The 26,495-nt window shown below is 37.0% G+C and overlaps 1 protein-coding gene across 3 annotated transcripts; it reads left to right on the top strand.

The window, feature by feature from the left end:
- The first annotated feature begins 842 nt into the window (after window positions 1-842).
- LOC135581210 (protein CHROMATIN REMODELING 4-like) lies at window positions 843-24,652 on the top strand. 3 transcript variants are annotated; one of them, XM_065114339.1, is made up of 12 exons: window positions 843-1,396; window positions 2,183-2,442; window positions 4,039-4,140; window positions 4,237-4,620; window positions 4,750-4,968; window positions 7,890-7,997; window positions 8,171-10,906; window positions 14,403-14,560; window positions 20,528-20,642; window positions 21,312-21,379; window positions 21,456-22,140; window positions 22,268-24,652. In XM_065114339.1, the coding sequence occupies exons 2-12, from the start codon at window positions 2,230-2,232 to the stop codon at window positions 24,266-24,268; spliced, it is 6,789 nt and encodes a 2,262-aa protein (XP_064970411.1). In that variant the 5' UTR covers window positions 843-1,396; window positions 2,183-2,229; the 3' UTR covers window positions 24,269-24,652. The 3 variants fall into 3 exon arrangements, with proteins under 3 accessions (XP_064970411.1, XP_064970412.1, XP_064970413.1); XM_065114340.1 differs by lacking the exon at window positions 4,039-4,140; XM_065114341.1 differs by lacking the exons at window positions 4,039-4,140; window positions 4,237-4,620.
- Window positions 24,653-26,495: the final 1,843 nt, after the last annotated feature.

Raw genomic sequence — 26,495 nt, 5'->3', positions numbered from 1 at the left:
CCAAACTATTTTTGCCTACTTTATGCATTCATTATTCATTTTCAGGACTTTCAAATTATCATATCAATAATTGCTCAATTAAGTTGAGAACACACTCAAATTCGGATTAATATATAGCAATTATTCCATTTTAAATAATATTGAAATTTAATTAATTAATGGTTAAATGGATTTTGGATATTAAAACAACAGCTCTAAAAAGCAACAAAATTGATATAAGTGTTAAATTAGATTATAAAGATTTCGAGTTCTGATATATGCATGCATTTTTTATTTTAGGTAAATATTAAAATCACGTCGACACATAATCTCAAGTTCTTTATGCTTATATCATCTATTTAGTATTCACAAATTATCACCGTCATTTTTCCCTCAATTTCATTAAAAAATAAATCATAATTTTCATGCTCACACCTTTTGAATTATGTGTCAGTCATGCAAATTGCATTTTCTTGAATTTAAAATTATATTTTTCCCATATAAATCTAAAGCATCTTTTTGTTATAATATTAAAAGAGTACAAAAGGATGAAGATCAAATCTGTCTCATGTTGTTATAAGCATCTTCTAACATTCCCTTTCATCTCTCCCCACCTATGAACTGGCAAAAACAAAAGAAATAATATATAAAAAGGAAAGAATAAAACAAGAAACATCAAAGAGGGTGAAAAGAACGAGATTCAACTCTCAAGAAGCACCATCTCATTCAAATTTACTACCCAAGAATATATATGTATATATATATATATATACGTATATGCGTACGTATATGAAGAAACAGAGGGATTGAATAGAGAAACACAGACACGAAGCCTCCATATATAAATAGATGGATAAAAGAGGGAGAGAGAGGAAAAGAGAAAACACGCGAAGCCACCATTTTGGTCTCCGTTCTCGTCCACGGAGGCGGCGACTTCCGCCGTGCGGCGCCTGGCCGGCTCTACCGCCGGAACCGGCGGTGACGCGCTGCGATCGACGCTTCCTTCCCTCTCTAGCGCGGGTCCGTGCACGTGTCCGAAGCTGATTGGTCCCTGGTGGGCTGACGCACGGTCGCGGCCGTAGATAGAGGGGGGGACGATATGATGTTCCTCCAGAGTCCCCGAGAGTCGGTGTGAGCATCTTTTTCCTCTTTCAGATTCCCGTACAATATAAGCCCCGAGCCGTTGGTTTCCTCTCTTTTTCCTTCTTGTCACGGTCCTCGCTTGCGACCACCGCCAGCGAAGAGGAGTGAAGCACGGGTTGGGGGAGGAATTAGGGGAGAGATCTCGATCGGGAGGCGGCGCCTGTCGGCCAGACCTGGCGGCTGGGATCGGTTTCGGTCGCTGTTCCACCAGCTCACGGCCGATTTGTGGTTAATGGTTGGGGTGTTGGTCACACGCTTTTGTCGCTGACCGCAGGTGGCTCTCCGATCTCCTCATTTTGTTCATTCGTTTTCATTTATTCTCTCCGACCCAGTGCTCTTGATCATTCTTATCCCACCGCTAGAGATTTGTTTGCCGGTGAATGGTTCGTTGTTGGGCTTGGATACTTTTTCCATTTTGGGAAAAAGTTCCCGTTTTAACTTCTTGGTTCTTCCATCGTTGAACCTCCTCTGGGTTTTGCGGCACTCATCTTGGATGTGTGAAGAAACCGCCCCAGTCTGCTGCGTTTGTTACCATTTCTGGAAATCTGTTTTGCAAAAAGATGGGATTTTCGGCCAAGTATAGATGTTTGCGGGCACTGATAAAAGAAGTCGCAGGCGATTAAAGTGAAAATGTGGACATCCAGGAGAACTAAGAAAGATTAGACTCTTTCGAGGGTTAACTTCTTGTTGCATGGTACCATGAGATATCTTGGAAAGTTCCCCATGAGCAGTTATAGTTGTTTCCAAAAACATTGAGCTGCTTCCATATGCCTTTCATTTTCTTTTGGAAGGGATCATATTCTTTTTGCACATGTGACTGTGAAAGTTTTAGTTGCTGATAGGAAGATCTTGATCCTGTTTTACTATTGTGTTATCGCTTTTGTTGCTTGAGTTGAATGCTGATAGAATCCCGGCACACATTTATGTACAAACTTGAATACATATCCCTATATATTTAGATCTTCTTGCTTTTCTATTTCACAGTCTTTGTGATTTGTGTGTTGTGCCATGAATTATTGTTGATGCTGAGCTGATCAAGCAACTAGTTGCCTGTTGTCAGGTGTCTTTACATGGGACTTTGATGCATGACAACGATAGGCGCCGATTATGAGGGAAGAAAGCTCTTCGCGTGATAACATGATAGATAGGAATTGGCTCTTGAAGCGCAAGAGGAAAAGGATAACGTCTGGGCTGGGTCTTTCAAATGGAAAGGAGAGTACTTCCCGATCTTCAGAATCCCTGTTGAACAATGCTGCTAAGAGGAAGAAAGGTGACATTCACGTTTCTAGACTTGCTCGTAAGATCAAAGGACAGGATGGGGTAAGATATCTCTATTTGCTAAATATTTATTTTGTTCTGGCACTTATTTATGCACAGTCAGTAATTACCTGCTTATTCTGCTTTATTAATTGTATGTCTTGGTCTTGTAGATAGATATTATGCTGCTATTAAATCGCTGCCTGAGCTTTTTTCTGAAACAGTAGATTTCTTAATCTTTTCTTTAATGAAGTGTATCAGGACATGTAAAGTAGTTATTGTCAGAGTGTTGAATGGAACAATATGTAAGCGATTCATATTATGCATGAGTTTAATGTAACTATAAAAATCAATCTCAGATTCGTTCAGAAAGGATTTGACTAACGTACATGAAATATATAGTTACTGAGAATGCTTTTTTAGGCATGACATTTTATATTTTTTAGTGAGTGTTCATAGTTTTATTGTGATTTCCCTTAGAACTAAACAAGATTTTTTCTCTCCTTTTTTTAGCTTTATCTTGCTGGAGACGCATGACATTTTCTCACCATCTGACATGTGTTTGTAGCATATTGTTTAATTATAAGTAGAATTAGATGTTCTACGGTTCTGGATCTACTAACAAATATTGTTCATCTATATTAAACAAGGTGGTCTAGCGGACAAGCCGTACCAACACAGAGTGTGGGGAGGGTCAACATTATGTAGCCTCACCCGTATGAGCAAATACGCCATTTCTGTAACCCAAATCTTGGTCACATGGGTTGCGAAATAGCAACTAATGACAGCAATGCTCACCTTCTATTTGTGAGTTGATGGTATAGATGGAAGGCTTCATACATCTTTCATTGGGTTTAGAAGTTTGCCCTGTTATGGACCTGTGGCTCTGTTGACATGAGACTCCTGTGTTTCTATAACTATCATAGTTATCATTAGTGGATTTTTAATTACATACCAATATTAGAATTGGATATCTTTATGATTCTAAGGCTTCTTACTTATTTCCTATTTTTAACTTTGGCTCAACATCATGGTGCTACTCTGAGATTGCTTACCTTTTGTCATATCGCTCTTTTACTACGTGTTCCCATATCTTTTTATGTTTACTCGCCAGATTAGACACTTGGCTATGCTTCCATATGAGGTTCTCATATATTAGGCAACTTTAAAAACAAGACAGAAAATCTTAGCTGAATGGATTTTACGAGCATATGACTAATACGTCAAAATCAAATGACACTTCCATCTTACTAACACGAGAACTTCATCTGCATCGATGTCTTTAGCTTTTGAGTACCAGCTTACATTAGGTGACACTTCCATTTTACTAAAAGAAGAACTTGTCTGAATGGATGTCATGAAGTTTTTGAGTACCAGCTTTTAGCCAAACTGATTATTCCATCTTACAAAATCATTATTGAATGGGAAACCATCATAACAAGCAGCACATCTCTTTTGAGGAGTATTGACGGCTGATACAAAGATACAAAACCTATTCAGACACTAAATAGAGTAGACCTTAAAGTATCTAGCTGGTGTCTTAGTAAAATCCTAAGATACAAGTTCACATAAAAATAATTGGATTTCATTATTTTCAAACATTTTTGAGACATTCTTCTCCATCACACCATCTAATTCATTTTTCTTTTACTCTTGTAGCATTATTTTGAGTGTGTTGTATGTGATCTTGGTGGCAATTTGCTTTGTTGTGATAGCTGTCCTCGAACTTACCACCTTGAATGTCTCACTCCCCCACTTAAGGTATTTCATGTAGTTCCTTGTGATGTGATTGCTTGATCCTTGTTTGTTTAAAGAAGTACTCATTTCGATTCCTGTATTTTTTCTCCCCTTCCGAAGCGTATCCCATCTGGGAAGTGGCATTGCCGAAACTGCTCTGAGCAGAAGGCTAACATAAAAACATCAGATAATTCAGAGCCTTATTTAAGACGTGCAAGAATGAAGAGCATGTTTGGAAAGCCCACAATTTTATACAAACAACCAGTCCATGACAAGGCAACACTTCCAGTGAGAAACTCTGTTCCAAGAACTAATAATGGAAAAGCTACATTTTCTCGTAGAACTCCAAATCAGAAGTCTGATTCATCTAGACATGATAAATCAGTCAGCCCAAAATCAAGCCACTTGTGTGAAGGTGGGCCCCAAGATGGCATTTTAGCAGCAACAGATAATAAAACTAAGAAGTCAGATTCATCATTTCGACGGAAAACAAGCTCTCATGAGGTAGCACATTTTCTTGTTAAAACTCTGAAATAATATCATAGTGAAGGTTTTTCTGAAGAAAAGTCTGATGTGTATAAGAGGGACATGCAAAAAGAAAAACTTATCGTTCCATTTGTTCTCTCCACTCAGAAATCCAGGAAAAAGAAGCAAAAGCCTAGTATGATAGATAAGAAGAAGAAACCTATAGCCAAAAAAGGAAAGGATGCTTCAACAGCTGTCAGTAATGAGCCATCTATGGAAACATGTCTTAGTACTGGTGGGTCACTTCAAAACTGCAAGTCTCTTGATCAGCAGAACTCTGCATCTAAGGAAGAAGCCAGCAGTTCTGCCGGTGAAGAGCAGTATGAGGTAATTTTTATGTTTCTATGTTTATGATGGATAACCAATAGCATTTTTAAAAAGTTTGGTAACTGATCCTTTTTATTTAAAGTTCAACTACCTCTTGCATGGATATTTCTATATCTAGGCTATCTGCAAATGTATTTACATATATGTAATGTTTTCCTGCATTGGAAATTGACCTTTTATTGAGGATGATTGTGTTTTCAATTTCCTGCATTTCAATGCAGGTATATCTGTAACATTATCCTGCATTTGAAATTTACCATGTGTAGGATGATCATGGTTTGCAATACCGTACCGTACCGCTCAGTACGGACGGTATGTACTGGCCCGATAAAGGATCGGTATGGGCAGTGCATTGGTATACTTTAGTGTACTATGTGTCGGTACGCTTGGTACAGTTTGGTACGTATCGTATCGATAGCTGATCGGTACACTGGTATAGTATGGTATTCAGAACCTTGAGAATGATCATATTTTTTATGTTATGAATCTTGAATGCAAATCAATAAACCTTGCATTTGAAATTGATAAATATGAGGTATATCTGAGATCACATGAATAGATTATGCTCTTGATATTGATGGTATGTTGATTTGTCTTGTAGGGTATTCAGGATGATTTTACATTTTTTATCACTAGGGTAATGTTGTTAGGATCACATACCGAAAGATATTTCTATTCAACCTCGTTCAAATTCTAAAATTTATTATTGGAAAGGTAAACTGTTCCTAAGTGGTTCCATATTTTATTTTTTATTGGTTATATCAAATGATGCTTAAACTGCAACCATTATTACCTCCCCCCTCCTTCCTCCTATATTTCTGTTAGCTGGATGTTGTGTTTCCTTATAAATTTGAAGCCATCACAAGAATTTAGAGATAGTAATCTTGTTCATCCAGCTACTCTCTCTCTCTCTCTTTCTCTCTCTCTCCCCCTCTCTCTCTCGTGGGCACATTGTCATGGACCATGGACATACCTTGAAAATCTGGTGTCCACCTTTTGTTACAACTTTTTAAGTGGCTATCTTCATATTAAAAATGTTTAATAAATTGTATGATAAGATATAAAGAATAGCTTTCCAAAACAAAAGTCAATTGTGGTTTCTACAATACCACATATTACAAATTGTACATTTTGTACTAAACCATATAGTATTATGTACTAACTACTAAGTACCCTAGAATGTATCTTCTTAAAGATTTGTGATTGGATCTTTTAAAATAGAAGAACTGTCACTATTTTGAACTTCAAGATTCTGACATTCCACCAGCGACCAGAATAATTTAACCATATTTGCAGACTATACATTGAAGTTATAATTTCTAACTATTAGTCAAGGACTTGATATGATAACCAGCGCCTGAAGTCCCTCTGTCCTTTGCATTCTTTTTTTTTAGTAGTTATTACTTTCTCTTGCCATGACAGACTAGTACCTCTTCGGTGATAAGATGCTTCTTTAGATTTACACAACAAGATCACCTGCATAGGTTTATCCTTGTTTGGTTTTTTGGATAGTTTGAACAAATTAAGCTGGGGTCTGCATTGATAATGGTATAAGTTGGACTTGGTTTATATCTATTGTTAGTATTGTAAGGGCTATGAAAGTACTAATTTGACATAATTAGCAATCAACCATCCACAAGTACCATCGAGTGCAGTTGACTTTCACATTTAAGGACAATCACCGAAGAGGTGTCAAAGTAGATGATCTGTTAGACTTCTATATTTTAAGCCTCGGAGGAGGAGACAATCTACTAGTTGTTGTATGATCTGGTAGTCTATAGTGCAAGCCTCAAAGGGAACACACTAATCACTGTAGTAACGATGCACACAACTGATTTATTATTGAAGGCAGGAAATTTGGTATCAGGATGGCCCGTTTTAATTATTTCTTCATCATTTTTTTATGCTCCCTCATTTTCTCAATTCTTGCTTATTTGTATATCCGTTCTCTTATCTCAGAAGCTGTGAATACTATGTTTGCTCTAAGGTACTCTCTTTTTTCAGTTTTAGTAGTCTTAACTCTTACATTCATTTAGATTGGTATCTGTGCTTGACGTAGCCTCCTGATGAAGTGTTGAATCGATATAAAAATTACTAATATTGTGTTTTAGTTTGTGATGAATTAATCATGAAATGGGATATCAGGGCAAGGAAAAAAAATATCCATTGAATTGTCAATCAAGAAATTGAAGATGTTAGGCTGGAGCTCAATATTCATATAATGAAGGTTCAGAATTCGAAGATTGTTTAGAAGTGACTAATGGAACAAAGATTGATTTGAGTTTTGCAAATTGGTCATGCTGTGACACTTGGAGAAGCATTGATGTTGGGAGGGTCCATTTTTTGAGGCAAAGGGTAGGCAAACCTATATGAATCTCACTTCATGAGGAAATGAAAGGGTGCAAAGGCAAGAAGAGAAAAAGACAAAGGAAAAGAGATGAAAAGGAAAGGAACAGTGACATTATACTCAGTTAAAAGAAAAGTCTTTGGGCAGAAAAGTGAAAACAAGATATGAGAAAGTCAGTATTTTCCTCTTGTTCACACCCATCTTACACAAAGAAAACCAATAGAAATATTCCTAGACAAAGCCCTTAACATTTAAATCAAATCTTTCAAAGATTTTGGAGTTCATGAATTTCCATATTGTCCACTGCTGAAGATTTTTATGAGTGTCCTACAGAAATCTCCATGATGGAGGATTGAACCTATGTTTCCACTATCCTCATAAGCTTTTAAAGATATAAGAAATTTTGAATTCTTTAGCATAGTTAGAATTTAAAGCCCAAAGCTTGGTAGGCCAATTGATATTTAAAATAGATTCACTCATTTTCTTTTTGGTACCTTATTCATTCTTACAGAAGGCTTTTGTGCTAGGTAGTCAAATATCATTTCGTGCAGTCATTGTTCTATTTAATATGCAGATATCAACTGAAAAAGCGAGTCGCTCATCACAAGAATTAGATGAACGAAGCATGCAAGCACATAAGATAACAAAACATCATGGGAATCATTGGGATGGAGTTCAACAGGTACTATGTATCCTTCATGATTGTGGACAACAATAACAATTGCTAAAATTTTTCCGACATTCAGGTTGTCCTTAGGTTTGATTACGAAGGATTATAATTTTTAAGCTTCTTTAATTCCTTATTTAGTAAAATCTTGATTTTGTTGTTTCAATTTCCATTCTTCTCCTTGATAGGTTGATCGCATTCTGGGTTGTCGTCTCCAAGCTAGCACCAAGATGTCTAGCCAAACAATAAGGTCTCCTACTTCTTCGGAACTTGCTGATTCTGAGAACAATCCAGGGAGCCCAGCTAGTAGACAACCACCTTATGGTTTGAATGGTCCCAGAAACAATGACAAGTTGCTGATAGAGTGTCAAAATCAATGTGAAGTTGAAATAAAGGACACAAAACGTGTTCTAAATGAGGCTTATAATGACAAATCATGTGAATTTAAAGGATCTTTGAATAATATTCCAACAAGTGAATGTTTGCAGGATGAGCACATCACAAAGGAAAATTTTGTGGTTCTGAAGGATTCTCCATTAGATAAAGCAAATATTGCTCTAGAAGTTTGTATGGAAAATTCAAAAGATTCAGATCTTATCAGTGCACACAAGCAGAGTAATTCATATACAGAGACTGGACCTTCTCAATTAGCTGTTTCCTGTGTTTCAAATGGCGATGATGGATCGGTTCTTGACACACAGCCAAGCAATAATGATAAAAGTAGAATCACTGTAGAAATGGTGCAGGACTCAGGAAATGAGAACAATGATGACATTATCTATGAATTTCTTGTTAAATGGGTGGGGCAATCAAACACTCATAATACCTGGGTTCCTGAATCCCAATTGAAAATTTTGGCCAAAAGAAAATTGGAGAATTATAAAGCTAAATATGGGACTGCTATCATTAATATTTGTGAGGAACAGTGGAAGATACCACAGCGTGTTATTTCCCTTCGAACTTGTAAGGATGGTATAAATGAAGCTTTGGTTAAATGGTGTGGCCTTCCATATGATGAATGCACTTGGGAAAGATTAGATGAACCTGTAATGAAGGAATCAGCCCATCGGGTAGATGAACTGAAACGGTTAGAATCCCAGACTTTTGATAAGGATATTAATGATGATTCTCGGCAAAGAAAAGGTGACTGCCAAGATCTTCTTCCTCTTGTTGAGCAGCCAAATGTGCTAAAAGGCGGATTGCTTTTTCCACATCAGCTAGAAGCTCTTAATTGGCTACGCAAATGCTGGTTTAAGAATAAAAATGTGATTCTTGCTGATGAGATGGGGCTTGGAAAAACCATATCTGCATGTGCTTTTATCTCATCTTTGTACTTTGAGTTTAAGGCTAAGCTACCCAGTTTGATATTAGTACCTCTTTCCACTATGCCTAACTGGTTGGCTGAGTTTGCACTGTGGGCCCCACATTTGAATGTTGTGGAGTATCATGGCTGTGCAAAGGCGAGATCCATAATACGTCAATATGAATGGCATGCCAATAATCCTAAAAAATCACATAAGCTATCCAAGTCATACAAGTTCAATGTTTTGTTGACTACTTATGAGATGGTACTTGCTGATTTCTCTTATCTACGTGGAGTCCCTTGGGAAGTTCTTATAGTTGATGAGGGGCATCGTTTGAAAAACTCAAGTAGTAAACTTTTTGGTTTGCTTAATACATTTTCTTTTCGACACCGTGTGTTATTGACTGGAACTCCTTTGCAGAATAACATAGGCGAGTTGTATAACTTACTCAACTTTTTGCAACCCGTTGCATTCCCCTCTTTAGCAGCATTTGAAGAGAAGTTTGATGATCTTACAACAGCAGAAAAGGTGGAGGAGTTGAAAAAACTTGTTGCACCACATATGCTTCGAAGGCTCAAGAAAGATGCTATGCAAAATATTCCTCCTAAGACTGAGCGGATAATTCCTGTTGAATTGACTTCCATCCAGGCTGAATATTATCGCGCAATGTTGACAAAAAATTATCAGATATTGCGGAACATAGGAAAAGGTGGCGCACAGCAATCATTGCTAAATATAGTGATGCAACTCCGGAAGGTATGTAATCATCCATATCTTATTCCAGGAACTGAACCTGAATCTGGTTCCATGGAGTTCCTTCATGAAATGCGGATAAAGGCATCAGCAAAGCTGACTTTATTGCATTTCATGCTCAAGATTTTACATAAGGAAGGACACAGAGTCCTTATATTTTCTCAGATGTCTAAGTTGCTTGATATTCTTGAGGATTACCTAACTATAGAGTTTGGCCCTAAAACATATGAAAGGGTGGATGGTTCAGTACCTGTGGCAGACCGTCAAGCAGCTATTGCTCGTTTCAATCAAGATAAAACACGATTTGTGTTCTTGTTGTCCACACGTTCTTGTGGCCTTGGGATCAATCTGGCGACTGCTGACACTGTTATCATATATGATTCAGATTTCAATCCACATGCAGATATACAAGCTATGAATAGAGCACACAGAATAGGGCAATCAAAGAGACTTCTGGTTTACAGGCTTGTAGTACGTGCTAGTGTTGAGGAGCGCATCTTACATCTTGCTAAAAAGAAATTGATGCTAGATCAACTATTTGTGAATAAGTCAGAATCTCAGAAGGAAGTGGAGGACATTCTTCGATGGGGAGCCGGAGAGCTTTTCAGTGATTCTGATGCTGTGAATGGGCAAGATGCAAAAGAAGCCCCTACCAGCAAACTTGATGCTGTTCCTGATAATGAGCATAAACATAGGAGGAGGACTGGAGGTTTGGGGGATGTGTACAAAGATAAATGTACCGAGGGTTGTACAAAGATTGTTTGGGATGAAGGTGCTATTCTAAAACTTCTTGATCGTTCTGATCTACAATCAGTTTCTGAAAGCACTGATGTGGATCTTGAAAACAATATGCTTGGCTCAGTGAAGGTAAGTCTAACTTTCTGGGTGACACTGTTTTGTCTTTGGAATGTTTGTGTGCTATATGTGTTTCTCTCTGTAGTAGTCTTCAATAGCTCTTTTGTCATTTGTTATTGCCTTTTCACCATGAAAGCTGTCTGTTTCTAAGTAAATATTACCCTCATCTGTGCTTAGTACCATAGACAATTGGTCCTTGAACGGACTGGTATATATCCATCAGCATGGGCCCCAACCAAGGACAAGCTAATCATATGACCAAGGCTTTGTTGGTCTACTCTTGGGACAGCATGTTACCACATACAACAGACTGATACAGAACACTCAATATTGGGTGGTATGCCTAGATATGGAAATCCATGATCAGAAGCAAATTTGATACTAAACTTTTGGTTTCTCTATTGCATAAGAAGGTTCATACTGATTAGTAATTACCGATCTAACAAAGGACTGACATCAGACCATATGATCCATCAAGAATTGATGTTATTTTTATTTACTGTTTATTTTCTCTGGTAGTTGACTGTCTGTGTCCGTATACCTTCCTGTACATCAGTACCATACCAGTCTAGTAGATTATTGAAACTGGTGTCGGTCTGAGATTTAAACCCTCATCTGATGCTACTCTAGAGTATCTTCTTAGATATCTGTTCTGAAGGCAGTGCCTCACCACCTTTTGAAACTTCTGATATGTACTTGGGTTTGTGTATGTGAATTTTTTGAGATATCCATCGGTGTATGTTTGTGATATGGTCTGGGGTTGGTATATGTGTATGTTTTGAGATATCTGTAGGTGTATATTTATGGTTATTTATACATGGAAAAATACAGATACTATGTCCAAATGTGTACAATATGTTGTGATTCAAACAAGGTGGAAAAGGCAGGTTTCCACATAAAACTTCTGCTAATTCATTTGCTCTTGTTTGTTTTGCTGTGGACTGCATTAATAAATAAGAAATGTTTCATGAACTCTTTCTTTTTGGTTATTGCTTTTTTCCTTCTCATTATTTTGTTCTCCCTCTGCATTGGTAAATAAGAAAATTTGAATACTCTTTGCATTTGATTTGTTACAATTACTTTCTGATGCATGTTAGTAGGAAGAGCTTCCAGTAACAAGCAAAATTAAATTTTCTCACTTCAATTTTTTATTTTAAACACTGAATTTTTTAAAATTTATAGGGGGATTAATTTAACCCTTTTGAATTATGACTTTTTAGATATGAACTATTTTCTGGTTTCCAACTCGGTAAAAGATCAAATAATGGCAAGTAGCCTTGTAGAAGATATTGCTGCACCCAAGTTGCTAATTGTTCAATTGCACATCATACAATCAAAAGCTCAAGTAGTGGTCGTTAGGTTGCTGAGAAGTGTGATGTTTGATTGCTGAGCATACTTGTCCTGGAGTTTAGCATCATAAATTTGCACCAAGCCACTTACCATCACCTTGTTTATCTGTTTTGATGCATGAGTTTTCTTGCAAACGTTATGTTACTCGGAGGCAACAAATTTTGGCACGTGCTTGACATATGTATGCAAGTATTGTGAATTAACCTTTGTTTTATAGTTTCAACTTTCAAGTATAGTTCAAAATCTTGAACTTGTGTCCAAGGTTTGCTGTTTCCGGTACTGGATCCGTTTCAATGATTTGTCGAGTGAGTGTACTGACACACGGTACATCAGTATGTAATGGTGTTTCGCAGAGGAAGAAAAAGAGGGAGAAGAGGAAGGGGTGGTGGAAGAATAGAGGAGGAAAAGGAGTAAGGAGGAAGGAAGAAGGAAGAAGAGGAAGTGGTGGAGGAGGAAGAAGAAGTGGTGGAGGAGAAGGAAGAAGGAAGAAGAGGAGGGGAAGAAGAGGTGGGAGCGTACTTGGGAAGATGAAGGAACAATGACAATGGCGAAGTAGCGGCAGGGGCAGGGGCAGTGGTGACGGCAGCAGCGTCCTACATGGGAAGAGGGCTCATGTTCGTGAGCCCTAATTTTTTTTCATTTTTAATGCCAAGTTAGATGGACCCCACCACTTCTTTTTTTCTATTTTCTATTATTTTAACCTGGCCACTCGAAACGACGAGGGTACATGTACTGGCCCATGTTCGGACCAGTACATACCGATAGTTTCGTATCGTTTTGGATGGTACAATAGTCCTTGCTTGTGTCCTTATTGGGTAGTGGTCAGACTGGTTTGGTATCAACTTCATACAGTAAACCAAATGTCGGCATGGATTGATACTAAACCAGCTGGATTAGCAAAGAGGCGGCGGAGGTGGAGGCAAGAGAGAGAGAGAGATGAGGAGGTGTAGGCAAAAGAGGAGGCACAGAGAGAGAGAGAGAGAGAGAGAGAGAGAGAGAGAGAGAGAGAGAGAGAGATAAGTGTGGAGGAGAAAGAGACAGAGGGGTAGATAGGTGGTAGGTAAGTTAAATGGAAAAACAAAAAACATCGTCTATTTGAGTATCGGATGGTAGGTTTTGCTGCTCACTGTGGTTCGGCACCAATAAACTCACTCATCGATAAGTCCAAAACAATAAGCTTAAGCACTATTCTGAATCAGATGAGACAAAATCGCTTGGTCCATGTACCAGTTGGTCAATTAACTGAAAAATACCCATTCATATTAAATGGTATGATTGAAATTTAAATCCATGGATCTACGACTGTCTCGTAAAAAGATTGTAATAATGTTGGATTATAGATCCATTGCTGGAAGGAAATTGAGGATCTTTTTACATGGTTCTTGTTTTCTTAATTTATTATCCAACTTTGTTGTTTTTTTCTTAGCATTCATCTTATCTTCAATTTCCTTTTATCATTGGAGGATCTTGATTTTTGACAAATAGAATAAGACACCCTTAAAGAAGGGAACTTCTCATGCTTTTATCATGGTGCTTTTTGATGCCCCTTCAGATCTGTCAAAACAATGGTGTTAAACCTTATTGTGTTTCTTTAGAGTTCCAAGTGCATAATATTCTGGGCCTACTTTTAGAAGAAACTCCATTGATTTTCTTGCTGGAGGAGCAATTTAGTACGCATTATATATTATTTTGAGAGGAAAGAAAATTGAACTATGCTTACTTTGAAACAACCTGATTCTGTTGGTATGATTTTAGTATGCCTTAAAATATGTAAAGAGAAAATTTAGCAACTAATTAGGAAAATTAGTTTTTTTGAAGTTCAATTTATAAGCTTTGAAAGGAGTAATGTTGGCTTCAATGAGTTTGGTTTTTTTTCTTTCACATTAATATACTTCTTGGTTTGACTTTGATATACATCATTTGTGATTTCACTTGAGGACACCTTGTCTTTCTGTATGTACACTTATCTATAACTAACTTATAGACCAACTACTTTGTTCTTTACTTGGCATCATAATCTGTAAAAATATTTTCTTTTAATTCCTTTGGCCTTAATGTATGGTACCCCCTTTTGAGAATCTTATATGTTAATTTAGTGCTATTATGTTCTAATGCTATTTCCGTGTGATAAAGTATTGGCTACTATCTGCTTTATCAGTCGGTGGATTGGAATGATGATACAAATGAAGAACCAGATGGGTCACAATTGCTACCTGGTGTAGCTGTTGATGGTTGTGAGAAAATATCTGAAGCAAAGGAAGATACTGCAGTTGGTGGCTCTGAGGAAAATGAATGGGATAGGCTTTTACGTGTTAGGTCAGTATACTGTAAATAATATACCTTTTTTAATTCTGAGCATTTTCCTGGCTATTGTATAGTGATTTTGATATGATTTTAGCCATGTTGTCAAGAAACAATAGATATGTACCTGGGAGTTTGACAGGATGAATTTTCTATGTATAAGATAAGAGATACATCTTCTTTTTGATCCAACCTTCACCATTCTAAAAATTTTTTGGGGCAATATTTTACAAAGATGATAAAATTGTGATATACTAAATGACAATGCTAATTTTACAAAAAAGTAGTCTCATTTTTGTGTCAATTGTCTCTTCTGCTCTTGGTTGCAGATGTGAAATGATGTTCGCAGGTATAAATTGGATAATGGAAACATTGCATTTAGATCTTTATAATACCAAAGATGCAGAAATTTCATTATTTGAATTTGGTGCCTCTGTAATATTGGCATTTTACTTTAGAAATGTATTCAAAAGCTATTAATATGGTTGTGATGGTCAATATTTATCTGGAATGTGCTTAGCATCCTTTTTGTGTAATTGCTTGCTAGTCTTGGTCCAAGGTTTCTCTTACGGACCCTTATGGTTTTCACCAGAAAAACAGCTTCTCATATACCTGGAACATCTCTAGGTCTTGTGGGATGCAGACAGGTTATGTGGCAAGCTTGGCAGTACTTGAGTTCTCCAATTCTGGGACACTGATAAGTTAGCTACTTAATCTGATTGTTCTGAAGTTTCCTTAAAAAATTTACCATGTCAATGTTTCTTGTTTTGTCAATGATAATGGTCTCAATGCATGTGCACTGTCAATTCACTTACCAAAACCCCTTCATGATTGCTTGAGGGCAAATGGTAGTGCAAATGACATTTGGTTTAGGCTTAATATGAAGACCTGTGAATTCAGAAATATTTAGTTTAAGAAAATTATGACATCTATATTTTTAATCAATTTGATTAACTGATAGGATATGCCTCTTCTAACAAGAGTTTTTCTATATTGGAGGAAAACAAGACTCCAAACTACCAACCGAGAAAATGAAAGTAAATTAAATTTAATCTATATAAGCAATGAAAGGGATAATATTTGGACTCCTATTTAAGAGGCTAGCCCTACATGACTCTGTATCTTGTGACCTTGTAAAATTCTTGAAAAGGAGACTTCTAAAATTTCCTAGTAGCTAGGTAACTTTTCTCACCTTAGAAAACAACAATTTAACCTGTAATAGGACTGAAAACAAAAAATAGTGGCAAAAAATCCATTTGAAAACTGTTGCAAAATGAAAAAAAAAATCTATTAGACACCACTAGGATTATATGAGGCGGCTTAATCAGCTCTCTCCTTTTAACTTGAACTAGGAATACTTCGGAAAGATGTTTTTTTCTTCACTCTTACTGATATAGGACGAGTAACAAGGAATCTTTTCTTGATAATAGAGGAACCAGAAAGAGAGGAATAGAAAGATAGTAATCGAAAATGATTGGAAAATAAAGGGATAAGAACTGGAAGATAACTGGAAAAAAAAAGAAAACTATTGGACTTGCTTTAGCTTAAGAAGCGAACTCCAAAGATGAAAGCCTCGCATCTCTACAAGTCTCGTATATGGACAATGGAATCTATCCATCAAAAAAGTAACTTGTGGCCTTGCACCACTAACACACAAGGTGAGAAAAGAACTCAATTCATTTATCTATTTCTCATTGATGTATTACGATGTTCAAGCATCTTTTCATAGTCTCAAGTACAAGAATAAAAAAATTACAATCACATCAAATCAAATATATGATCTTCGTTCCTTTGAAGAAAATAATATTCTTGACTTGATTTGAAGAATAATCTTTCTTTTCTTGATAATATTATTGATTGATAAACTTCTATCTTTGAGTAGATGAATCCTTGAGATCTTCAATCAAGATTTGCAATCTTCAATCAAAAAAGAAATTGATTTCTTTCACTCTTTTCTGCAGTTGTTTCCTTTTCCTTCACCTTGAGTAGATGCCATGTGACAACTTAAGACATGCAAAATATCTCCACTAATAAAATTTATTCAGATAACATATATACTAAATTACTCTTGCATCGTATGCTTCTGCATACAAACTTGTTGCGAGTTCATATAATTGAGATATGGATCAACCTTGATGATAGAATATTTTGTCTAAACCAAAAGTTTTGATACCAATATGCTGTAGGACGAGTAACTACGAATTTTTTTCTTAATAATAGAGGAACTAGAAAGAGAGTAATAGAAAGATAGTAACTGCAAAATAATAGGAAAATAAAGGGATAATAACTATAAGATAATAGAAAGAAAAAAAGATAACTATCAAACTCACTCTAGCTTAAGGAGCGAACTCTCAGGATGAAGGCCTTGCGCCTTTACATGTCTCACACGTGGATGATGGAATCATTCCATCGAAAAAGTAACTTGTGGCCTCACATCACTAGGACATAAGGTGGGAAAAGAACTCAATTTATTGAATCCATTTCTCATTGATGTATTGCAATGGCCTGGCTTCTTTTTATATGCTCACATGAAATTAGAGAAATAAGTAAACTTACAATTACATGAAATCAAATATATGATCTGTTCCTTCCTTTCAAGAAGATAATATTCTTGACTTGATTTGAAGGATAATCTTCCTTTTGTTGATAATATTATTGATTGATAGACTTCCATCTTTGTAAAGTTGAATCTTTAAGATCTTCAATCAAGATTTGCAATTTTCAATCAATAATGAACTTGATTTCTTCCACTCTTTTCTGTAGTGTTTTATTTTTGCCTTGAGTAGATGTTGTCATTTGTCAACTTATGACATATGCACAATATCTCTAAACTAATAAAATTTATTCAGATAACACAAACTAAATTGCTCTTACATCACTAACTCTAAGTAGGCCTGTATGAACTTTTCCTTCTAGAACCAAACAGGCCTTTTGTTCTTTTCCCACCCGATGTAGGTGTCTCCTAAGAGCAGGACTGGGGCCCAACATGTTTGGCAATTGTTGAGCTGGGCCACTACAAGCTCTTTGTTGCTGGAATATGATATTGGGCTCCTGGGCCATTTAAGTCTTACCAGAAAGCTGTACCATGCTGGTCTGGCTCTTCTTTTGGCCTCTTTGGTGGCCCAAAGATCTGATCTAGGGTCAAACAGGTTCTGACTATGCCCCATGCTGATGGGAGAGGTTCCAAAGTTTACAATGAGCATCAAATCAGTAGTAAGAAACTGGTAGCGAGCTTGATATTTGAATGCTTGCTTTCGTGCATTGTAACATTTAAATTTAAACATGATAGAAATTTGCTTTGTGGTGATTGATTGTTGTTGACCCTTCTTCAACCAGCAGTCTGTGTTGTACTTTGGAAGCCTCATAAGTTTTTTAGAATTTCAGGGCACAGTCATGGACATTTTGGTTTTCAACTATTATATTTTTTATAAAGTTAAATGTATAGATGCTATAGATTGTGTTCACATAAAACTGAGTATGTATTTCATCAACCATGCATGCTTTAGAAATTCTATTGAACTATAAAATATACTGTGAACTGTAAAATATTCTGTAAAATCTGGAGTGTCATCCTTCCCTTGAGAGCCGAACAACATAGAACGCCAGGATTAGAAATTCAGGCATAATTAGTTAAGGTTGTAATTTCGGGTAAGAAATAACTTTCTCAGTTTGCATTGCTCTTTGTGGTTGACACACAATGATGACTAGTAGACAAATTGAGGAAGATGAGAGTGCATTTTGATTTAAGTCTGAGGCTGTAGGCTATGATAATTGGCAAATAATTTATGCTAGTACTGCCAAGAGAAGCTCACATGTTTTTAGAAAAACACAGTATGTTATATAAGCTCAAAGTCTGTTTGCCCGTTACTAAGGTTCAACTGACCTAGTTATTCAAAAACGAAGGTCGTAGTTAAGGGCTTCAATTAAAATATGAATCAGACCCTTAAGCTTGTCGAACCCCATGTCAAGGCTTTAAACACTGATGCCAATTCCCATGCTAGAATTTTACTGGACAAGCATGCAGCAATAGGTACATTTTGATATGCCTTAATACATCAATTCACCAATTTGGAAGTACTAAAAACCTTCTTAATATGTCAATAACAATGGTGTGGTTTGTGCACTGGTACACCGTTGGATTGGTATGGTACCGTCTGGTTACTACTGTTGCCCTATTCCATATATGAAGCCGTACCATGTCTATGGTCTAATTATCCTTGGTAGAACTAGAAATTAAAACCTCTATGGCTGTAGTAGACATTTCAATTGCATTTAAATTGCTGTCATAAATGAAATTAATGCACTTCCAAAACTGCTGCTTTCCATTGTACATCTGCACTACATATTACTTGATGCAAATTTGTAAAGACCATGAATGAAAAATGTTTTTCATTTACTGCTGGGGTTTGATTCATTATTGAGGAATGAGTTCTCTTTTCATTGGTCATTAGAGTTACATCTTAATGTGAACGAAGGGAATATGTAGCTCTGGTCTGAAAGAACTTGAGAAATTGAACTGGGCTTTATTATCTCATCTTAACTGTCATAAGAATCACCTTTGAGCTTAGTGTGATTATTATTCCTGTCTCTGTCAATGGTTTTAGGAATAACTCAGCTATCTTCTTCTGTAAATTTATGCTTGGAATGTTGTTCTATGGTTAGGCATTTTATTTGATGAAGTAATATGTCTGTTTTCCTTTATAATCAGACACATGCTCTGTTCATTTTGGGATTTTTACTCTCGTTGCCCTTATACTTAAGTAGCTTGGACCTTTCTGGGTTGTTGGTTCAAGTTGCTGCTAGGTACCAATCAAGAGCATTGATATACCTTTATCAGCTTTGATATTGTTAAGAAAAACAGACCGGAAAAGATTGCGCTTTTAGAGAATTATTTTGTCAGGCTGCATTCTTTAATCTATATCCAAAGGGCCAATGCAGTTTGCGTTTAATTTACAGTTAAATGAGTAAACAAATCCTAGACATTTAGCATAGGCCTATGCAAGCATTCCTTTTCCTACAAGAACAAGGGAATTTTTTCAAAATAATTTAATGAACATATTGAAGTCTTAGTTTCATTGACTTTATGAAGGATAAATAATTCTTTGACTTGTATAACCTATTTATGGGGTTGGTTTAGCCCCCTATGGAAAGTCCGAATGGACTCAAATATGGTTAATCCTTTGCAAGAATAAAAGGACTTTTCTATGAATCATTGTTGTAGCCAAGTGAACCCATGGGTTACATTTTGAGATGCCCAAGTAATCATTCTTGATCTTCACGTTTTTGGCAAAAATTTGCAGTTAACAACTTATATACGTAATAAGTTATTTGAGATGATTTACTTCTTTCATTTCCTTGAGTTGATGATTTTTAATTCCAAAACTTGGTGTGTATTTGTTACTTGAAATATGAGATGGGTGCATGTAGTGATAGTAGTTCATTTAGGGTTTTTCAAATGTCAATTTGCTGGTGAATTAAGGTATTAAATTTCATTTTGTGCTGCTATGCTGGTCAGTGGTTGACATTTGTACATGCCATGAGGATAAACCTATATGTCACCTTGCCAACACTCGCGTGCTGGGGGAACAGATTATGATAAAAAAAAAGAGGAGGCTCAGTTGTATTGTTTTAACCCAGTTGGCAGCTGACAGACAATCTGTTGACATTTGTTTCATACAATGAAAATAAGGATAATCTGTTAACAGACAATCCGTTAATCTCATGGCCATATAATTTGTCTCTTTATCTTCAATTTGGGGTTTATCCAATCGTCACATCAAGTAACGGACACGCAGCTGTATTGCTAACACTTGTGGGATATCTGTGAAAGAAACTATTCAAATTGTGCTGCTCTATCCTGAATATTTACAATACTTATCAGCTCATTGTTAATTTGTTTTCATCATATTCAACTTGACTAGATGCTTTGACCTAGTACTCAAAATATGACAACCAGACCTTGTATCTTTATGTGGTTCATAGGTGGGAAAAATATCAGCTTGAGGAGGAAGCAGTTCTTGGTCGAGGAAAACGCTTGAGAAAAGCAGTATCTTACAAGGAAAGCTTTGCTTCAATACCAAGTGAAACTATTAGTGAGGTAATTTGTTTCATTTAAAATGTTCCATTTGGATAATTTTATGGTTGATACTTGTTTTGCTCTGGTGATGACCATTTTGAGTAGACTTCTTATTTTTTATGGTAAAACATAACCATGAAATTGAAGTATCCTGTCAATTTCCTGAAACCAGACCTGGTCATATTTTCCAAATTTCTCCCCTTTTTTCCTTGTGTTCTAGTAACAATCCAGAGAAGACTTGGTTGAGATCTTAATATTTAGTATCAGCTCCCTGGTTTAGCTACTTCTGATAGGACAATCGACTGCATGAAGGAAAATTTTTCTACTCTTGAAGGCTGCCTATGTAACTAGTTTATTATGCATAACTTACAATATTACTTATATATTTTTATGCCATTTATTTATTATCTATTTGCTATTTTTAGTAACAATGCTGCAAGATAGAAGTGAGACATGACACCACAGCTAATGTTAGCTTTACGATAGTGTTAAAATACTTCCATCATTTCTATAGTTACTAAAACAATGAGGTCATCACTGTACACTGGAGGCTTTATTTTCCTGTTGCACACTTCCATGTGCTTTATTTTTCGTAGTTTTTAGGTTTGTGTGTCTATGTACATATATATTCAAGCTAAGAATATCTATATGACTTTCTTACTCATACTTTGTCCAAATGACAAATATCAGAGTGGTAACGAAGAGGAGGAGCCAGAACATGAATATACACATGCAGGACGTGCTTTGAAGGAGAAGTTGTAAGTTTCAAGTCTACTATGCATTTGTTTCTAGCCAGTTTAATATGAAAACATGGTTAATAATTTCCCCAAACAGTGCTAGGCTCCGTGCCCGACAAAAGGAACGTATTGCCCAGAGGCAGACTGCTGATTTTTCTCATTCAACAGACAGAACTGAATTGCTGACTCAGTCAATGGTTCAATCTGTCCATGAAGCCGAAGGCTTAGAAAAGAAGATCCAAGATGACAATAATGAGCAGGTTGTTACCATCGACCAGGAGGATGATACATCAACCCAACCATTAGATGATAAAAGAACTGAATCTCCTGCAAGATTGGGAAAGTTCTCAAAGCATGGATATAAAAGATTTCATAGTGATCATTTGGATCTTTCTGTTAGACCTCCTGGAAGTCTTTCTGCAGACTTTTTTTTGCCTAGAAATCAGTTGCAAAGCACAAACAATGCAGTTTCATTGCCTTCTAACAACCTTCTACCCGTTCTAGGACTATGTGCTCCTAATGCTAGTCAGGCTGGTTCATCATCCCGTAACTTCCGTTCCCCTCTGAGGCTATCAACATCAAGCAACGGGCAAAGACGAATAAGTAGCAGAAATGTAGAATGTCCCTTGCCTGCTGCTTCCTGTTCTAGACCTCCAAATGACATGAACATTGAGCTCAAAGAAAAATCTGCCAGCACATCTATATTGCCTGAAGCATCTGGAGACTCCTTGCATCACAAACTGAAGAATATGATACCTGATGGCTATTTTCCATTTTATCCTGTATGGTCCTTTATTTTGTTTCCAAAATTGGTGTTCTCTTGCAGACTAGTTAAATTTTATTTCTATATATTAGGATAGACAACTTATAACTACTATGAATCTAATAGGATGATGCTTTTATATGCAGCCTGCTTCTACATCTGGAAGACCCCCTCTCGACATTTTCGAAACTTCAAGTTCATCATTCACCTCATTCCAAGAGAAGCTGGGCCTTCCAAACTTAACTTTTGATGTTAATATGGCACCAAAGTTCTCAATACCACCAAAGAATTTGATGAAGCCACATTCAGATCTCTTACCTAGCTTGTCATTAACCATGGAATACATAAATAGTTCTTTCCAGGAATTGCCAAATATGCCAGTGTTACCCAATTTCAGGCAACAGCTGAGTGATTCCCTGAAGCAAAAACAGCAGATGACAGAGTTAAAATCAAGGCTCGATATAGGTCCAATGCCAGGCACGTGTTCATCATTACCAGAAAACCATCAGAAAGTTCTTGACAACATAATGATGCGAACCCAGTCTGCAACAAATAAGTTGTTCAAGAAGAGATTAAAAGCAGATGCATGGTCAGAAGATGAACTTGATGCTCTTTGGATTGGTGTTCGTAGGCATGGAAGGGGTAATTGGGATGCCATGCTCAGGGATCCCAAATTGAGATTCTCAAAATATAGAACTATTGAAGATTTATTTTTACGATGGACAGAAGAGCAGCAAAAGATAATTGATACACCAGCATTTTCAGCACCAAAATCATCAAAGCCTCTATCTTTTCCTGAAATCTCTGATGGCATGATGACTCGGGCTCTGCTTGGAGGCCAGTTACCTGGTCTTGGGAGTGCATGGCCGAAATCATTCTCGGACCTGACGGACATTCAATTGGGCTGTGGTGATTTTAAGTCTAGCTTTTCATGCACTGATCCATTCAGTCACAATAGTAGAATTGATGAGAATTGTCCACAAGTCGCAGCATGGAAAAATGACAGACCTAGATCAGGTTTTCATGGGGGCTTTTATCCTGGAGTTAGTTTGCCCTTTGATATGCCCTGTTCGGATAACTTGGTTACGAGTCTCAGTATGAATCACCCTAGCAGTTCTGCTTTACAACAGAATGAAGATGAAAATTGTGCTATGAAGAATTTTCCCTTGCCAGGTGTTTCAGAAAAATTGCAGAATCTGTTACATGATTCCATTAGTAAAGTTCATTCTAATGAATCCAACGTGGGCATGACCCTTGATCCCCACAAGCAGCAGACCTTCCTCGACTCTTCTTCCAATAATGCTATTGCTGTTGGTAGCTCAAATACAAACAAGCTGCCTCATTGGCTTCGAGAGGCTGTCAATATCCCACCATCCAGGCCACCAGAACCTGAGTTATGCTCGACACTGCCCCCAACTGTTTCAGCAATTGCTCAATCTGTTCGTCTACTTTATGGTGAAGAGAAAACATTCCCGCCATTTGCTATCCCAGACCTTCCGCCAATACAGCCACAAGATCCAAGAAAAAGTCTGAAAAGGAAAAGGAAGTTGGATAGGCTTCAGCAGCTGACCCCTGATATTGATGGATTTATAGAGAAATTTGATCACAGTTCTCCAGGCACAATTCCTCCAGTTTCACAAATAATGGAATCTGCACCTGATCTTGGGAGGTCTGACCTAAATGAAGATTTCACTTCGCAGAACCTAAATCTAAATTCACCATCCTTGTCATCATTTGCTACACAAGAAAAAAGTTCAGGCTCAGCACTGGCAGCATGTCCTGAAGTCTTGGAACAAGTAAAATCTTGTATGTCTTGTGGACCTTGTGGATTGTCAGTAACCGAGATGCCTGGCCCTAGCTGTCAAAGAACGGAAATGTCCAAGTCGAAAGATCTTGAAATATTCAAGCATGACCGTAAGGGACTAAATGAAGATTTAGAAGACAGTCATGGGAAACATAAGACAGCTAGGAATTCACTATTGGGTTGTTGGGATAAGATGCTAAGCACCGAGCAGACTAGTCAGGCAGATAATCGAGACTCGAGTAAAACTCAGTCTGATACAAGTAGGCCTAACCAGATGAATCTTAAGGAAATGTCATCTGAAGAAACTGTCTCGGATAATAATAAAAGTGAACATGAACAGTAAACATTCTGGTTCCTTGTTGGCATCCTCTTTTGCCCTCACGCTTGTGGAGCCAGATCCATTAACCTGCCATCATTGTATTAAGTCTTAGCAAGAGTGTTATCCAAGAGAAAGCAGTGAGACATCATTCGAATCTTTATACAAGAAATACAGTCTTGCCAACCTCATTGTTTCTTATATTCTTGTTTATGCTACATTTTTTTTTTCTCTCATATATATGCTGTACAAGGGTTCTTTTGTTGCATAGTGATCATTTTTTTTTCATCTACTTCAAATATTTGGTATTAAGTAAAATTTTTTCAGTGGTGTCTTCTATATGGCACATTATTCACATTCAAGCAACTGGATTTATGAGATAAGAGGAGAAATCCATCCAATTCTTCAGTATCTGGTCTTTCCAATTCCTTTATATCCTTTATATTAATTATTTTCCCTTTCATGGTGCAGACTGGCTTAAAATTGTGTTTCTTGGGGCAGCTATAACTGCATCAGAAACCTAGTTCTTTTTTGTTTTATTTGGTTCTGGAAACTTGTCGATTAGCAAAAATAGCTGTGTTATTAATATATTTTTGTGGACCTATAATTTAGTATGCCACTGCCCCTATAGTCTGAGATATCTGATGAAAAATACTATTATACTTTTCATTGTTTCTGCTAACAATGATGTCGGGGCTACTGTTTTACTGTTGATTTTAAATACTTGAGAGAATGCATCCTTTAGCTTTGTTGCTATTGTGTCCAAATCATATGAGTTTTACCTTCATATTTGCCACTCTATTTCAGGTCTGAAGGTGGTTTGAGTGTCATGGCAAAACCAGTTTGTCGAAGCCTGGTTTCGTGTGCAGCAACATCACAGTGAGGCCAATTTGGTGGGTGATTATATTGGGGCTGCAGTTCCGAGGAGTCGTGCTTTATCACAAGTGAGTTGCTTAGATCACGAGGCTCAGTTGTTTCATTATATGTTGTATCGATGCTTGCATCTTGATCTTCTCTTTTGCAAAAAAGGAAGTGGTGAAGGCGAGATTCGAGCTCAGGACTTTGCGACAAAGGTCTTTATCAACTAAACTGTCAAAGATTCGAGCCCACAGTCTTACATTTTGATCTTTACCTTTACTATAACCTGGTAGGTATTAAGACTCACATTATCGATAATTTGTATAGGGTTGAGTGTCCTATTTGATCTTCCAAGAGGGCACACCATGAAATCACGATATCCGTAGGGTTGATAGTCGTGTGTTTCCGAAGAGCCTCACGAGTAGAACTTTGATGTGAATTGTTTGCAATCTGAAAAGTTGTTACCTTTCAGTCATCACTAGAATCTTTTTTTTTGCTTCTGGGGCATCTTAGCACTCAGGTTGTCAGGGAACATTTTTTGCTACTGGGGCATTTTTCCCTTGAATTGTTTCCATGTTAAGGAACGTTTTTCCCTTCCCCAACCCGACTGTCTTTCGAGCAGAGAAAACGGGTTGGAGATGAGCAAATTGTTGCAGAGGTGCAAACTGGATGGTGTGATTAGAGGATATGAAGGCCGGTTCGTCTCTTGCAAATCGTCTTTTTATTTATGCATGGGAGAGAATGGGGACGATAAGTCGTGGAGGAAGCACTAACGAATAAATATAATTATTTGTTGATGTTAAAAATGAGCATACTTGTGTAAGTTTAGGACGATAGGTGGTGTTTTAAGTGTAACTCCTGGTAAAGGGAGCGAAGCTTCTCTTCCATCAGACTGACTTCTAAACATGTAGTATATATGGATAGGCTAGAATACGTGTACCCCGTCAACTCAGTCACATGAATACGATAAACAAACATTTGGTTGGTTTTATGGTTTTATTACTCTCTCTCTCTCTCTCTCTCTCAAAACTCAACATCCCTTTTTCACATGCAATTGACCATTTTTCCATGTGCCAGTTCACCCACGAGCCTAATATTTTGCTTCATATTCGGCACAAATCTCACCTTCTTTACTTATTCTTTGTAATAAAAATAAAAATAAAAAAAGTCAAACATGATAACTAACGTTACGAGAAAATATCATTGACATCTTGGCTAACCAGACATGGTCTGAACTCGTATGTGCTGGAACGTTCGAGATGCCTCCAAGATGGAAATGTCGAGCACTCGATGTGTCACTTGCATGAAGACCAATGTCAAAAGAGATTTTTCGATTTGATCCCTATGATGTCCAAATTAGTAATTCGACATATTCAAGTGTGGACGCTGAAGTAGT

This window comes from Musa acuminata, chromosome BXJ2-6 (genome assembly GCF_036884655.1).
Source record: "Musa acuminata AAA Group cultivar baxijiao chromosome BXJ2-6, Cavendish_Baxijiao_AAA, whole genome shotgun sequence".
Classification (NCBI taxonomy): domain Eukaryota; kingdom Viridiplantae; phylum Streptophyta; class Magnoliopsida; order Zingiberales; family Musaceae; genus Musa; species Musa acuminata.
The sequence above is the reverse complement of the archived record's forward strand: the minus strand, read 5'-3'. Positions and strand labels throughout refer to the sequence as shown.